Genomic DNA, 14,077 nt, shown 5'->3' with positions numbered 1-14,077 from the left:
AAAAATCATAAAAGATCAAATGCTTTGATTACTAAAAGCATGATGTCAGCACTTTTTGATCCAACAGGGCAACTGTCCTGACTTTCCTGAGTTACTGGTAGTTCTTGTAACTATCTCGTGACCTGTAGCAGCACCTTAGAACCTGAAGAATTTTCTATGCCTTCCAGAAATACACAGAAACACCAAGTCAGCCACTTGGTTTGGATCTATTCAGTCAGGTTTTTTAAGTAAGCAAGTAGGAACAGCAGTGTGGATAGCAGGATGTGGATAGTAGGAACAGTGTGGGTATCTTCTAATGCTGAGCATGGAGTCACACCAGGAGAGCAGGAAGCACAGGGGTACCTGGCCTGCCCCAGGGCTTCCCAAAACACCCCATCAGAGTGTAGAGGCAAGACCCCAGCTCCCGGGACTGCAGCTGATGGCTCACTCAATCCTTCACCACCTCCACCCCAGCTCTGCCCCATACAGGTCACCTCTATCTCACCCAACCCTGCCCCACCACAAGCGAATTTCCAACCCAACCCAGCCCAGCCCCATAGAATCGGGACCACAGTGGCTCATCTGATCCAACCTCCCTGCTCACGCAGGGCCATCCCAGAGCACATGGCACAGGGCTGTGTCCAGACAGTTCTGGAATAGCTCCAGTGACAGAGACTCCACACCCTCTCTGGACAATCAGTTTCAGTGCTTGGTCACTGCACAAGACAGAAGTTCTTCCTCATGTTCAGGTGGAACTTCTTGTGCATCAGTTTCTTCCCCTTGCCTTCTATTGCTGGGTGCCACCAAACAGAGCCTAGTCCACCCTTTGGCACTCCCTCTTTAGATATTTATATGCATTAATGAACTTCCCTCTCAGTCATCTCTTTCTCCTTCCAGTACCTGAAGGGAACTTACAGGAAAGATGGAGAAGACTATTGACAAGAGCTTGTAGTGACAGCATACAGGGCAATGGGTTCAAATTGTGAGAGAGTCGGTTTAGATAGCTATTAGGAAGAAAATCTTTCCTGTGAGGGTGGTGAGGCCCTGGCACAGGTTGCCTAGAGAAGCTGTGGCTGCCCCATCCCTGGAAGTGTTCAAGGCCAGGTTGGACAGGGCTCTAAACAACCTGGTCTAGAGGAAGGTATCTCTGCCCGTGGCAGCAGACTGGGACCAGATAATTTTTAAGATCCCTCCTACCCCAAACCATTCCTTCATTCCCGAGGCTGAATAGGCCCAGTTCCCTCAGCTTTTGCAGTCCCTTAATCATCCACGTAGCCCTGCACTGGACCTGCTCCGGGAGCTCCATGTCCCTCCTGCTCTGAGAACCGGAGGCAGCACTCCAGATGAGCCTCACCATGGCGGAGTGGAGGGGCAGGACCACCTCCGGCGCCCCACACTCCTCCCCCCCGGCCCCACACTCCTCCTCACCCCACACCGGACCCCTACGGCCCGCACCGCCTCTCACAGCCCCCGGCGCACCTCGCCGCGCTCACCTGCGGATGGTGACGGCCTTGAAGAGCGGGTACCACACGGAGAACTGGCAGTGCGCCACCTGCTCTTTCTTCATCCTCCTCTTCCTCCTCCTCAACCCGGCCGCTCCCGGAAGCTCCCGCTCCGCCCGGAACCTCCCGCGCAGCTCCGGGCGCTGCCCGGCGCCATCGCCGGCGCACAGGGCTCGGCCCCGCCCCCGGCCCGCTCCGCCCCCGCCGCCTCAGCGCTGCCGGGTGCCGGACCCGCTCGGCGGCAGCGTCCCGGAGCCTCCGGCAGCGCTGCCTTCGCTCTGCTCTGCCCTGTCCCGTCCCGCCCCGAGCCAAGGAATAACTGAGTAACGTGTTATCCTTTCAGGTTCTGCTGTCTTCCCTGTGCCTGCGTGTTTCCTGCATGGAGCTGTTTCATAGACTCACAGAATGTTAAGGGGTTGGAAGGGACCTTAGAGATCATCCAGTTTCAATCACCCCCTGCCATGGGCAGGGGCACCTGCCACGAGACCAGGTCGCTCACGGCTTTATCCAGCCTGGCTTTGAACGCTGCCAGGGTTGGGGCATCCACAGCTCCCTGGGCAACCTGTTCTAGTGTCTCACCACCCTCACAGTAAAGAATTTCTTCCTAATATCTAACCTAAATTTCTGCTCTTTTCAATTTGACCCATTACTCCTTGTTCTATCACTACAGTTCTGATGAACAGTCCCTCTACAGCTTCCCTGTAGCCCCTTCATTTACTGGAAGGTGCTCGGAGGTGTCCATGCAACCTTCTCCAATTTTCTCAGCCTGTCTTTGTAGGGGAGGTGCTCCAGTCCCCTTATCAACTTGGTGGCCTCCTCTGGACTTGCTCCAGCAGTTCCATGTCCTTGTTATGTTGGGACACGGAACCGCGCAGAGTGTTCCAGGTGGGCTCTCACAGGGGCAGGGGAGAGGGGCACAATCTTTGGATGCAGCCCAGGACCCCTTTGGCTTTCTGGGCTGTGAGCGCACATTGTCAGCTTAAGTTTTTCATCAACCACTATTTCATTTTGTGTAGTCCCAAGTCAAGCATTAACAGAGCAGCGTGAGGGTTTTTTTAAGCCCCGTGGTTCAGCTGTTGTGTCTGTGGCTGCGTGTCCCTTGCATGGTGGTGTTTCCATACGATGTTTCCTTGTGTACTCTCATATCTGCAGTTTGGGGATGTCTCCTCCAGCCTTGTAACACCTCAGCTGTTGGGAAGTTTGATAACAACATGGAGCTGCCTCTAACCCTCTTCTGGTTATGCGAGATAATCCTTGTTGTTGTTTGCTCTGCAGTTATTTGTTCATATTTTATTTGGCACTCGGTGCGTCATCCATGCTTCTAAATACCATGATAAAAATGAAACGTTTTCCACTTACTTTTCTTCCTCCCATCAACTTAATTGCTAAGTAATTGATATTGTTTCTAGAATCGTAGCACTAAAGTGCAAGTAACAAGTTTAAAGTGCCTTAGGAGTTTTTAATGATGTTTGTCTTCAGTGTACCTTTCTCAGAGTGCTGTTGGTTAAATCGTGCTTAAAATGTTGCTAGTGTCTCTTTTGCACATTCTTTATGAGAAAACCTGTATTTTGTTTGACCTTGGGCTTGCCATGAGACCCTGTTGCTGAGCTTCCATTGAATCTGTTTGCTGTCAGCTGGAATGTGTGTTTGGGTCAGAGAATTTCTTCTGAAAAGTGATTTAGAAAAGCTAATCGATTTATCTAAGTATTAATATGAAAGTATAGTTCTGATATCTTGGCTTCTCTCTTGAGCTGATTCACAGACCTCAGTTGGCTTAAAATTTTAACTCCTGTGAAGGATAATTTGGAAACTATAGAATGGCTGGGTGCTGCCTTGAAAGGAAGCCACTCAATAAAGGAATAAACAATGGGAATAAAGTTACATGTTTCATAAATGGCATGGCTTTTTCAGGACAGAATTTGACCCCAGTATGAAATAAATGGAAGAAGTAGCATCATTTGCCAGCAGCACCCTGTAATACTGGGCACAAAAACTCTCAAAGTAGAAAACATTTATTTTTCCCCATAATTGATAGTTTGAGTGCTGTTGATTTGTGTTAAGGCAGCTGATAAATGTGGGCACTTTGACATATTCTTAAGATTGTATTTATAACTATTAAAAATGTCTGTTCTTAAGAGCTCATGTAATTCTAAGTCAGGTAGCCGGGTTCCCAGGCTGCTGTATCAGCTGCATTGAATTTTTAACTCAAATGAACTCATATTTATATGCAGAGGGAATTTTATGAGATAGAAGAACCTTCCTGTTAGAGGGCTGGAAGACACGGCATGTTCTGAAAGCTAAATAGGCCTTTAGAAACCTAACATTTTAGTGTTAAATTTAATTTTCAGTTGCAGCTAATTTTGTTTATGAACAAAAGATGTTGCCATCCTTGACAGCATGACTAACGTGAGATGCCAGAATTGCAGTCTTCATTTAACCAAATGGGTATTTCAGCTTTCTAACAGCAGAAATTCTCACTTTTATACAGCCAGCTAAATCTGGGCAAAAATGCTGTTTTGGTGGAACTTTAAAAAATGTCACTATACGTAGAGTTACTGCACCCACTTGTGGAGGAGATCCAAACTACAGAAGCCGGGCTAGATCAGTGTTCCCCTCTCTTTGAGGTGTTCTCCCATTTTAGGTTTTAGTGATAATTCAAACCACTGAAACCGTATATTTTTTTCGTTATTTTAAGTAGTAAGTTACCCCTCAATTTCTCAGAAGAGAGCAAGGTGTGGTGAAAATAGCTTCTGCCATGAGATGCGGTTCTAGTGTGTTTTTTTCGTGGTACAACTGTGGTAGTCCACATTTGAGAAAGATACACTGATAGTTGTGCAGAAGGATTAGTGTGATCAATGGAACAGGATTTCCTGTGAGGGGAGAGTAAAAGAAGAAGATTTAGCCCAATCCAAAAAAACTTCAACAAGGCTGTGGTTTGCTCTCTACTCCTTTGATATATTTATATTGACAATGCAAAAGGCTATAATTCTTTCCTAATGTAGGAGGTGAATTTGTTGTAGCTGGGTATTTAAGGTTTTAATGTTTTTAAAGACATCACACAGAGCCTCCTGTGACTGTTTCTCCTGGGCTGTGCTTCTTTTGCATGTTTGGTGGAAAGCTTGATCTTGTATTTGAGAGTCACAGCATGAGACCATGGCCATTGTCCAGATAAAACTCTTCAATCCTAAGAGAAGGGAGTTCCAAACATTGGAACAGCTAACTGAACTGAAGTGGGATAGAAACTGGAACATAAGCAAGTGAGGTTCCTGAGCAGTTTTTCGTACAAATAGCTGTAAGGTAGATAATAAACCTATGTAGTTTTGAAAAGGACCTTCATTGCTTTAAGAGAATATTATAGAACATATTTTTGAAGGAATGGACTGTGGTTTCACAGGTCAGGGTTTCTTTTCAAGACTTATGTTACATAAAACCGATCTGCACGTTTGACCTCTATGATCTACTTCGTCCAAAAACACTCAAGAAAGAGCCTGCCCTGTGTACAGACGGAGGAAATGGTTTCATGTACTTTAGTTTTACTCCTGCTAATAAACAGAAATATATCGGCCTACCTGTTCCTTTTAACTACTTGGTGGAAATAAATGTCAATCCAGTGTGTATGAAAGCTGATTGTTGCTCTTTCGTGTTTCACAAATGTGCAGCAGATGCTACCGTAAAAGGATAAAGATGAAGTAAAAAATGAAAGTGCTAAAATTGGGCTTGACAGAGAATGTTTTCACACACTTTGGTACTGTTCATTGCTAGAGACCACAGAGAGCCTGATTAATCCATAGTTGAGGTCATGGAAAGATTCCTTTTGATTTTATGGAAAGTTTATGACCATCAATGCTATGGATGATCGAGATCTTTAATATTATCTCATCTCTCCTGGTGTTTAAACTGGTTTGTTTCTTTTCATTGGCTTTTGCTTATGATTCATGGTGATTTTCAGGACTTCAGGATTAAGTTAACATTGGAGATGATTTCCCTGGTATAAGTTTCTGTGCTGAAAGTGCCCCGTAGTTCCGCAGTGACACAGGGTCAGTCTCTAATACATTTTTTTTTTCTGCTGCCTGCTGTGCCTTTAGGCTGGAACTGGATGGAGGGAGTGGATAATCTCACTTTCCTGGAGATGCAGGCTGAGGCACTGGGCTGCAGGTGCAGAGCCTTGCTTTGGGCATATTTTACTGAAAATGCTGCCTTTTGCATGGTATTGGGCGCATCATTCCCAGTAAGAGACTGATACGCTGTGGTCACACCAGCCCCACATGCTGCATAGACTTGGAACACACGTGTAGTTTTTTGACCTTGTTTTTTAGTGGAAGGACTGAGTCATTTATGTGTTTATTTGTGATGTAAGGTGGAGGTAGGTTCTAGTTGTGATTCTTAATAGCAGATAGTTTTTACCACTGAAATTCTCTTAGTATAAGGTTTTTTTCCCACTTTCACAGTGGAGTGCATAGTCCTGTTGTCCAGAGACTGTTGACAGAGCATTTCACCCAGATCAGAATGAAACAATTTGACTGAAATGGATGAATTGTCTGTATGTGTGTTTGATACTTGAATTTTCTGTTAAGAAAAGTGTCTTCAGCCAGCACAGCTACTTGATAGCTGATAGGACTATTAAAACCATGCAAGTCAGGGATTTGACCCAAATTTACATTTCTCCTTTGAATTATTTGACTCTGAAATCATTGGGTGGAGCTGAAAACATGAATTGAACTTGCCATCACAAGCCCCTGACTTTCTCCAGCAAGCTATATTTGTTAATTTACAGTGCAGGAATGAACTTTTTAACTTTACACTGAAAGCAAATATTGATTGTGTTTCATATATATCTGGACTTTGCACAGGAGGGGAAAGCCTAACATTCCTGAAAATGGCAGCTGAGACATCCACAGAAGTTACAAAAACAGCTAAACAATTCGTCCTTAAGGAAGAGGTACAGCATGCTTGGGTTTGACATGTTTTGTTGTTAAGTAACAATTACTGTGAGTTTGTGGGTGCAGAGTACAAAATGCTGTAGAGGCTGTATGTTCATAAAAACCTACTCAACAGACAGAGCACTTCTTCCTGATTGTCAGAGAGTTTAAAAGATGTGACGTTCCTCTTTATTGAAATAACTATACAGGTTGTCAATGAGGAGAGAGAAATCTTATTATTAAGATTATTATGAATTATTTTAGTATAAAATTATTTTAAGCTGCTTTTCTTTTTTCGGATTTTGCATCTGTTTCTTGTATTGTCTGTTCAGGAGGTTTTTCAATGTTCAGAAATAATGCTGGTATCTCTGAGAGACTTTACAAATTGGTGGGTTATGAAACTCAGCAACAGTTTTCTATTTCAAACAGCTTTCTGTTTCTTTAAGATGGTAAACCACTAAGGGTTGCTTTAACATTTAGGATTGTACCACCTTTTGTGTTTCCTGGAAGGATTTGAATTTAGATAATCGCCGTTTCAAAGACATCAGTAAGGAAGTAGTAAGAATAATATCAGTCCTAAGGAAGGATTCTGGAGGTACTTCATTCTTATTAGAAGCACTTTCACCCTACACTGCCTATATTTGTTTCTGTTCCCTTTTAAGTGAATTCTTAGTAGTTAATCTTTGGTGTTGAGGCAGGTTTGGCAGTGTGCCCCTCTTGTTACAACACAAATGTGGTTTCTTTTATTTGTTCTTCATGGAGTGAACACAGTCTTGTAATTTCTTCCAGTTTCAAGGCACAAGGAAAGAAGAGATTTGTTTGGATTATATCTTTTCTCGTGGACATTTTTAAAATATGAATATTTCACAAGCATGAAGGATTTAATTTTTGTAATTTTTTTGGGTTTTCTATTAAGAGCACAGGTTTTTGCATCAGCATTTTCATTTTATCCTATTTTTTGCTTGGTTTTGCTTGAGTTTTTTATGGGTTTGTTTGGTTTGTTGTTGGTTGGGGTTTTTTTTGTAATGTTTCTTAGTTATCCTCTTTTAAAACAATGTACTCTTTGGTATCACTGGAAGTTTATAATTAGATCTTGCATATATGAAGCTATTTATTTTTTTCAATCATTTGTGGGCTTAATACAGAGAAGTGTTTACCCTCTCTCTGCCAGTGGCTCTTATATCAGAAGTGGTTCTGTAACTGCAGTAACTGTGTGGTCTGATGCTGGAATACTTTCCATGAAAAGTGGGAGCTGATCTTACTTGATTCTTCCTTTTTCTGGGAAGGCATATTCAGACTGTTGTGAGCAGATATTCTTTACCCATCAAAGTAATAATAAAAATAACTCATTTTAAAACAAGTTACAATAAAAGAAGCAAACTGCAGGGCTAATATCTAGGGATTTTTCTCTTTTAAATTAATTACATAAAAGATGAGGAAACATCATAGGGAATATAAACTCATTTAGCTCAGAAAAGAGATTTGGCCATAGTGTTAATGCCAAGCGCTCTCTCAGCAGCTCTCAGAATCCTGAAGGGGCAGGTATGTATCACTCTCACAGCTGCAGAAAACAGCAGTTACACGAGGCCACAGTCTGAGGGCAGGGCAAGAAAAGTTTCAGGGTAGTTTGGTTTTCAGTCTTGCATGCTCAGCCTTTGGGCTGTGCTCTCTGCTGATGGGGCACTCGTGGGCACCAGTGCAGTTAAAGTCTGTGCAGCCCAGAGACCCTTATGGAGCTGATATATTACCCTTGCAAAATCCTACTTAGAAAATGAAGATGTTCCAGTACGTAAAATCCCTCTGAATTCATCAAAACTTGGTTATTAAACTTATGTTAAGAAAAGTTACTGTCTTGGGGTTATTTTTTTATTCATATTCAAGAATTTAGAGTAAATTTTTTTTCTGTATTAGCAACAGGAATGCTGTTGCACATTCTCAGGTGTGTTGTGATGCTGAAATTTTGTCTTCAAAAGGATCTAAAAATAGTTGTGTTCTTTCTCCCAAATCTTTGGATTAATTTTATAATGTATTTAACAAAGAGTTCTTTATTTTAGGTAATCGTAGAAAGACAATGGTTGAAGCTTGCAGAAACAACTTATACGGATCCCTTTGGGAAAACCAGGTAATTGCCTCTCTGGTGTTCCAGATTCCCAATTGTACAGACTGGCCCCAGGCTAGAGAACATGAGCATTACAAACCCATCACTCCACACAAGATGAGAGTTTTCATTGTGAGGTTCCTTTGGAGTTCCTGCTGTTCAGGGGAAAGAAATTTACTCCAGCAGATGTGCAAGCATTTGGATTGAATTTGGCTCCTAAATCCTCCTGGGCATGTTGGACCCTGGATTGTCTTGCATTTCCAGTTCTTTGGAAAGATGCTACACAGAAGGAAGTTCTAGCTGTGCAACTACTCTGTGACAATCAGAGAGTCCATCCTGTGGCTTTTCTGGTTCTTCATTAAGGGTTCTTTTTTCCCTGTTGGTGGTGCTGGACCTTGCATATTATTGACAAATTAATGTCCTCTTGTGTGTTATTATTTCTGTCCAATTCTTTTGTACTCTTTAGTTTTGCTGTGTTTATGTAGGTTTATGTACACGGCTTTAGTTCCCTCCCCTTAATGTGTTAGATTCTGTACTGATTGTTTTCTCTAGTGCCTCCCAGTTCATCAGCAAAGTATCCTCTTACAATTAGCAAGATTGGATCTTTTGTGTAACTAAAATTAACTATTTCCTCTCTCCTTCCTTAAGTAGGCAAAAGAAAATTATGCTACAGACATTTTATAGTGCCAGTATATGACAGGGCCTGCCTAAGGCTGGTTGCTTCTTACAAGACCTCACTGTGTGATGGTACCTTTTGCTTTTAATGAAAGTAGCAAGGGTAGAAGATGATTTAGGTATTCATTTGTTCTTTTCTCTGTTTAAACAGAACTTGGGAAACTGTAAAGCGTACTGGCAACAAAAAAGGAGTTACAGCTGATGGTAAGACACCGGTGGCTTTTTTTGTTTGCATTTTTGCCCTGTAAAAGCGCTTCTGATAAGCTGACAGTTCAGATTTAGAGCTGGTCTGTTCCTGAATGAATGAGGCTGTAGAACAGGTAGTTTGGCAGGGCTGGCTATACCCCTGAGCTAATGAAATGCTAGCTTAAGTGCTGAAGAACCAGAACCTTACTGGTGGGAGTGCTTTCCCAAGATCATTGTGTTCACTTTAAAATGATGGAGCACTTCCAAAGATATCATGGGTACCCTGACATGGAGTAGCTCACAAACTGGTGATTGGGTCTCCTGTTAGGGGTCAAGGGGCTCTTTGGGACATGATTTACACATGGAAGGAGTATAGTAGAGAGTTCCCTACAGAGCCTTCCAAACAGCTTCTGCAGGCAGGAGAGCCCTTGCCTGAGGCTCAGTCTTCCTTGGTATGTGTGCCTCTCACATGTGGGGAGCTTTGAAGATCTCTCACCAGGCATGGTATAAAGAGCTTAAATTCATCATTCAGGATTCTGGAGCAGGCATCTAAACATTGCTCAGAGTAGCAGTGTGTGGGTTCCTTTCCAGATCTCGTACTAAAATCTCACTTTCTGCTACACTCACATTCCATGTCCTTGTGTCTCCCATCGCTGCTGTAGGTGTAGCAGTGATAGCAGTGCTACAGAGAACCCTGCACTACGACTGCATTGTGCTGGTGAAACAGTTCAGGCCCCCAATCAATGGCTACTGCTTGGAATTTCCTGCAGGTACATGGCTGAAACATTGGGATGAGTCACATATGGTTCAGTGTGTTTAAATGTGCTTGGAGTGTCAATCTTTATATGTTTTATAGGTTATATGTATTTTATAGGTTAGACTTGATGATCCCCAAGGTCTTCTCCAACCTAGTTGGTTCTGTGATCTTAATGAAGCTCTAGCTGGAAAACCATGCTGAGCTCCATGTGCTATTCCAAAATAGAAATATTTGATAAGAAAAAAAAACAAAATAAGCTTGTTTTAGCAGATTGGAGAAAATTCCCTCCACTTCTCCTTTCTCTTAGAGTCAAAGCATTTGGCTTCTTTCCCTCATGAGAATATTAATGCCATTTTTGGGGAAGGCAAATATGTGTAGATAATCAGTTAAGGATGTGGGCAGCAGCATAATGAATCCAGGGACTGGAATCCTTCCTAACATTTATCCCTCTGTAAAGACAGAGTAGTGAGGATGTTTCCCCTCTTCCATAAAGCTTGATTAATCTTGGGATGGGTACTGCAGTTAAGTGAGAGGCTTTTAATTGTTTTTGTGTATTATGTATCTCCCAGGCCTTATTGAGGAAAACGAGTCAGCAGAAAGTGCTGCACTTCGAGAGCTGAAGGAAGAAACTGGCTATAAAGGGGAAGTCATTGAATGTACTCCAGGTCTTTCGCTTTTATTTATTTTTTCCCACCAAAGCTAATTCTGTCTTGGTGGCTACTCTAAATGTCTAAAACGCTCTAAACCAAAGGGAAAATCCAAGCAGCAAAGCCTATGCAGATTAGCAGGGTAGCATCTCATGGCTGTAAAAGTGAAACTTCGGTCCTTGATGTGCGTCAGTTGCTGAACTTCTGTCTGAAGTGAAAGTTTGATGTCTGTAGGGAGGAAAATGCTATTAATTAAGGTCCTTTACACAAAACCCAATTATTCAAGCTGTGATTTAGCATTTTAGTGTAAAGGTCTAAATTGCTGGATTTCTGTAAACAGCATCTGTGAACTTAGAAAAAAATAGCTGCCTGATGCAGAGGTCACCCTCCTGTCAGCTGTGGGGAGGTGACTGTGCTTGGGTTCTCCAGCTGGAAAGAAGAAAGGAGAGTAATTGGAGTAAATTCAGAGATCCTTTGGAACATGGTTGTTCCAATCCCATGCTTCCAACATAAGATAAAATGGCAATAAAGAAGGCAAAATTAGGATCATAAATCAAACTTGAGAAGGTAGGTGAGGCAACTTAGGTGGGATTTCAAGGAAATGTCATTGCAGTTGAGACTTGTCTCTCAGCTACTGGGTACAACTGCATGCTGGGGATTGAGAGAGGCTGGAGACAGGTGATGGCAAAATTAGACCCCAACAGACTGAGGAAGTCTGTAAGGGGTAGTTTGCAGTAAATCTTGAGTCTGTGGAATAGAAGGTAAACTTGGCTGCTGAAGACTAGTGTTACCAGGGGTCTGTAAAAAAGCTCAGTTACAGACACATTACTTCTAAGAACATGTGAAAACAAAGTTTTTGCTACTCTTACAGCATGAATGTCTGCCAAATATATATTCTTCTATTGTATCAGATACATTTCTGTGAAAGCTTTTGATAAAATGTCAAGGTGCCTGACTCCTGCTTTGAAAATGAACCTCTCCTCTCTCAAATGTACTTGTTGACAGCTCTGTGCTTGGACCCAGGTGTGTCAAACAGCACCACACACATAGTGAGTGTCATCATTAATGGAGATGAGGCTGAGAACACGAGACCTAAGCAAAACCTTGGTGAGTTTTGTACCATTTATTTGAAAATTTTGAGAAGATAACAAAACAATGGGTTTAAAACAATTAACCCCACCACTGCATCTCTTCTGGCCTAGCTGATTTGGATGCTGCACATCCTTCCAATCATATCCTGCAGTCTAGATGAGCAGAGTGTGTCTCTGCTGAATTCACTGGAGAAGCCCAGATGTGAAGTGTCAGCTGTGGCACACTCAGAATAAAACATTTTGGTGCCAAATTTCAGTGAGGGCCATAAGCACTTGTGAACCTAGATACTGCTCTCAGTTGTAGCTTCACTCCGAAGTAATTAGTGTCAATCACAGTCAGTCAGCCATCAAATGCTTTTTAATTGTAAATTCTAGTGTATTTCAATCCCTTAACTTCTTACTTCTTTTTTCACTTGCAGATGATGGAGGTATGTAATGTGACTGTGTTCCCATTGACAATAAGGTCAAGTGTGATCTTCGTATGGCAAGTTTTACTTAGAAAAAGTCAGTTAAAACTGGTTTTTATTTGTGCTTGGGTAATCTCTTGACCCTAATCAAATGTGCCTGAGGTTGACTTTGGCCTAGATGCAAATTCCTGTGGGGCATGATTGCGTCAATTATCTTTCCAAGTACTGCACCTATAGCACCAGTATTACAGGAAATTCAAATTAGTGAACCCCCAACAGCTATAGGTCAAGCCCCAAAGACAAATAATTCAGAGAGACAGGGGAGGGGTAGGCCAACATTAATTCATCATGAACAAACCCTTTGAGATGGTTTGGTCTTGAAATGCATCTCCAATCCATTCCAAGAGAAGCCAAACAAAAGTCTCCTTCAGCAGTGTATTTTCCATTCTCAAAAGGGAGGTTTCTGCTTTTAGGATTCTAATCCTTCGTAGCTGTCAGCTACTTTTTTCTCAACTATTTCCCAGCTTCTTTCTGCCAAACGTGTTTTAATGAACCCAGTCACTGCCTTCCCCCATTTAATTGACTTTTTTTTGATAAGGCTTACAAGTTTTGGATGGTGATGAGCATTAAATCAGTTTCTTTCCCCTTCTAAAATGCAAGAAACAGAACACAGAGGTGAATTTCTCTACTGTTCACTAATTTAAGGGTATGTAAATCTTTTTCTTCTCTCCTAGAATTTGTGGAAGTTGTTTCACTCCCAAAGAACGACCTGCTTCAAAGGATTGATGGTAAGAGCTTTCTGACACATTAAATGCACTAACTTGAGCTTCAGGAATCCCTTTCCTTCTCAGGGCTCCTCGTGGTATTTCACATCCTGGAATACTGTATGTTAAGCAAAAAGCTTTGAGAGACCTGGCCAGGTATGAGAGTGAGTCATAGCAGTAGGTGTTTGCAGTGTCTAGAACACTACTTATCTTCATTTTAGCAAGGACTTACATTTCTGTAAAGGTGAGGTTTTAAGAGCATCTCATATTTTTTTTCTTTTATTTTCAGAACTAGTAGCAGAGGAACATCTGGCAGTAGATGCCAGGGTTTATACTTACGCATTGGCTCTGAAGCGTGCAGCAGAAAAACCGCTCCAAGTTCCTTTTATGAAGTTCTAGAACTGGACAATGAGAAATTCAGTTGAAAACTGCCCCAAGTTGGGTGATTTAGAAGTACAACTGTTCTTGTAATCAAGGTCCTTTGCTTTACTTGTAGAGCACAAAAAAGCATTTGTGGAATGGTTCTGATCTTTTTATTTGGAATTATGTAACTGACAAAAAGCATTTCTTCTAACTGCTCTATCAAGCCTTGACAGAATATCCATAATAAAAATACTGTTTAATTTTCAGAATGGCTTGTTTCTCACTAGACCCCTCTCTGCACTTACAATTCAGTATATAAGAAAGAGGCTTAGTTAACTGTGGTTGGTGTTGTTACCACCATGGTTCCAAAGGAGCGCAGATGGCAGAACAAGCACACGTTTCTCTCACTCACACAGCATTCAACTCCGAACACCTGGAGAGGGGAGAGCTCATGGTGGTCTGCAACTTCCTCATGATGGGGAGCAGACGGGCTGGCAGATCTCTTCTGTCTGGTGACCAGTGATAGGACCTGTGGGAGTGGCCTGAAGTTGTGTCAGGGGAGGTTTAGGTTGGGTATCAGGAAAAGATTCTTCACCCGCAGGGTGGTTGGGCACTGGAACAGCTCCCCAGGGCAGTGGTCGCATCACTGAGCCTGACAGAGTTCAAGAGGTGTTTGGACAATGCTCTCA

General features: G+C 42.4%; 2 protein-coding genes across 3 annotated transcripts in view; one reads left to right on the top strand and one right to left on the bottom strand.

Annotated features, from left to right (window-relative positions):
• Positions 1-1,643, bottom strand: part of CDC123 (cell division cycle 123) — a 32,983-nt gene extending 31,340 nt beyond the window's left edge. Inside the window, exon 1 of the mRNA XM_042052978.1 lies at positions 1,473-1,643. Within this exon, the coding sequence (XP_041908912.1) occupies positions 1,473-1,546 (74 nt within the window). The 5' untranslated portion in view covers positions 1,547-1,643. The remainder of the gene's footprint in view (positions 1-1,472) is intronic.
• A 44-nt stretch (positions 1,644-1,687) lies between these two features.
• NUDT5 (nudix hydrolase 5) lies at positions 1,688-13,657 on the top strand. 2 transcript variants are annotated; one of them, XM_042052991.1, is made up of 10 exons: positions 1,688-1,804; positions 6,332-6,420; positions 8,455-8,522; positions 9,325-9,377; positions 10,022-10,129; positions 10,686-10,781; positions 11,769-11,870; positions 12,274-12,282; positions 12,996-13,049; positions 13,315-13,657. In XM_042052991.1, the coding sequence occupies exons 2-10, from the start codon at positions 6,358-6,360 to the stop codon at positions 13,422-13,424; spliced, it is 663 nt and encodes a 220-aa protein (XP_041908925.1). In that variant the 5' UTR covers positions 1,688-1,804; positions 6,332-6,357; the 3' UTR covers positions 13,425-13,657. The 2 variants fall into 2 exon arrangements, with proteins under 2 accessions (XP_041908925.1, XP_041908934.1); XM_042053000.1 differs by having other exon boundaries at positions 1,698-1,824.
• Positions 13,658-14,077: the final 420 nt, after the last annotated feature.

Source organism: Corvus kubaryi, unplaced genomic scaffold (genome assembly GCF_017639235.1).
Source record: "Corvus kubaryi isolate FWS band 111438036 unplaced genomic scaffold, C.kubaryi_AGA036_p1.0 135, whole genome shotgun sequence".
Classification (NCBI taxonomy): Eukaryota; Metazoa; Chordata; class Aves; order Passeriformes; family Corvidae; genus Corvus; species Corvus kubaryi.
The sequence above is the reverse complement of the archived record's forward strand: the minus strand, read 5'-3'. Positions and strand labels throughout refer to the sequence as shown.

Bases quoted from the DNA above. Each gene is read 5' to 3' on its own strand.
- NUDT5 (XM_042052991.1), top strand. From the start codon at position 6,358: ATGGCAGCTGAGACATCCACAGAAGTTACAAAAACAGCTAAACAATTC. The intron at 8,523-9,324 runs GTAATTGCCTCT...CTGTTTAAACAG, and splicing joins GATCCCTTTGGGAAAACCAG to AACTTGGGAAACTGTAAAGC. The intron at 13,050-13,314 runs GTAAGAGCTTTC...TTTTATTTTCAG, and splicing joins CCTGCTTCAAAGGATTGATG to AACTAGTAGCAGAGGAACAT.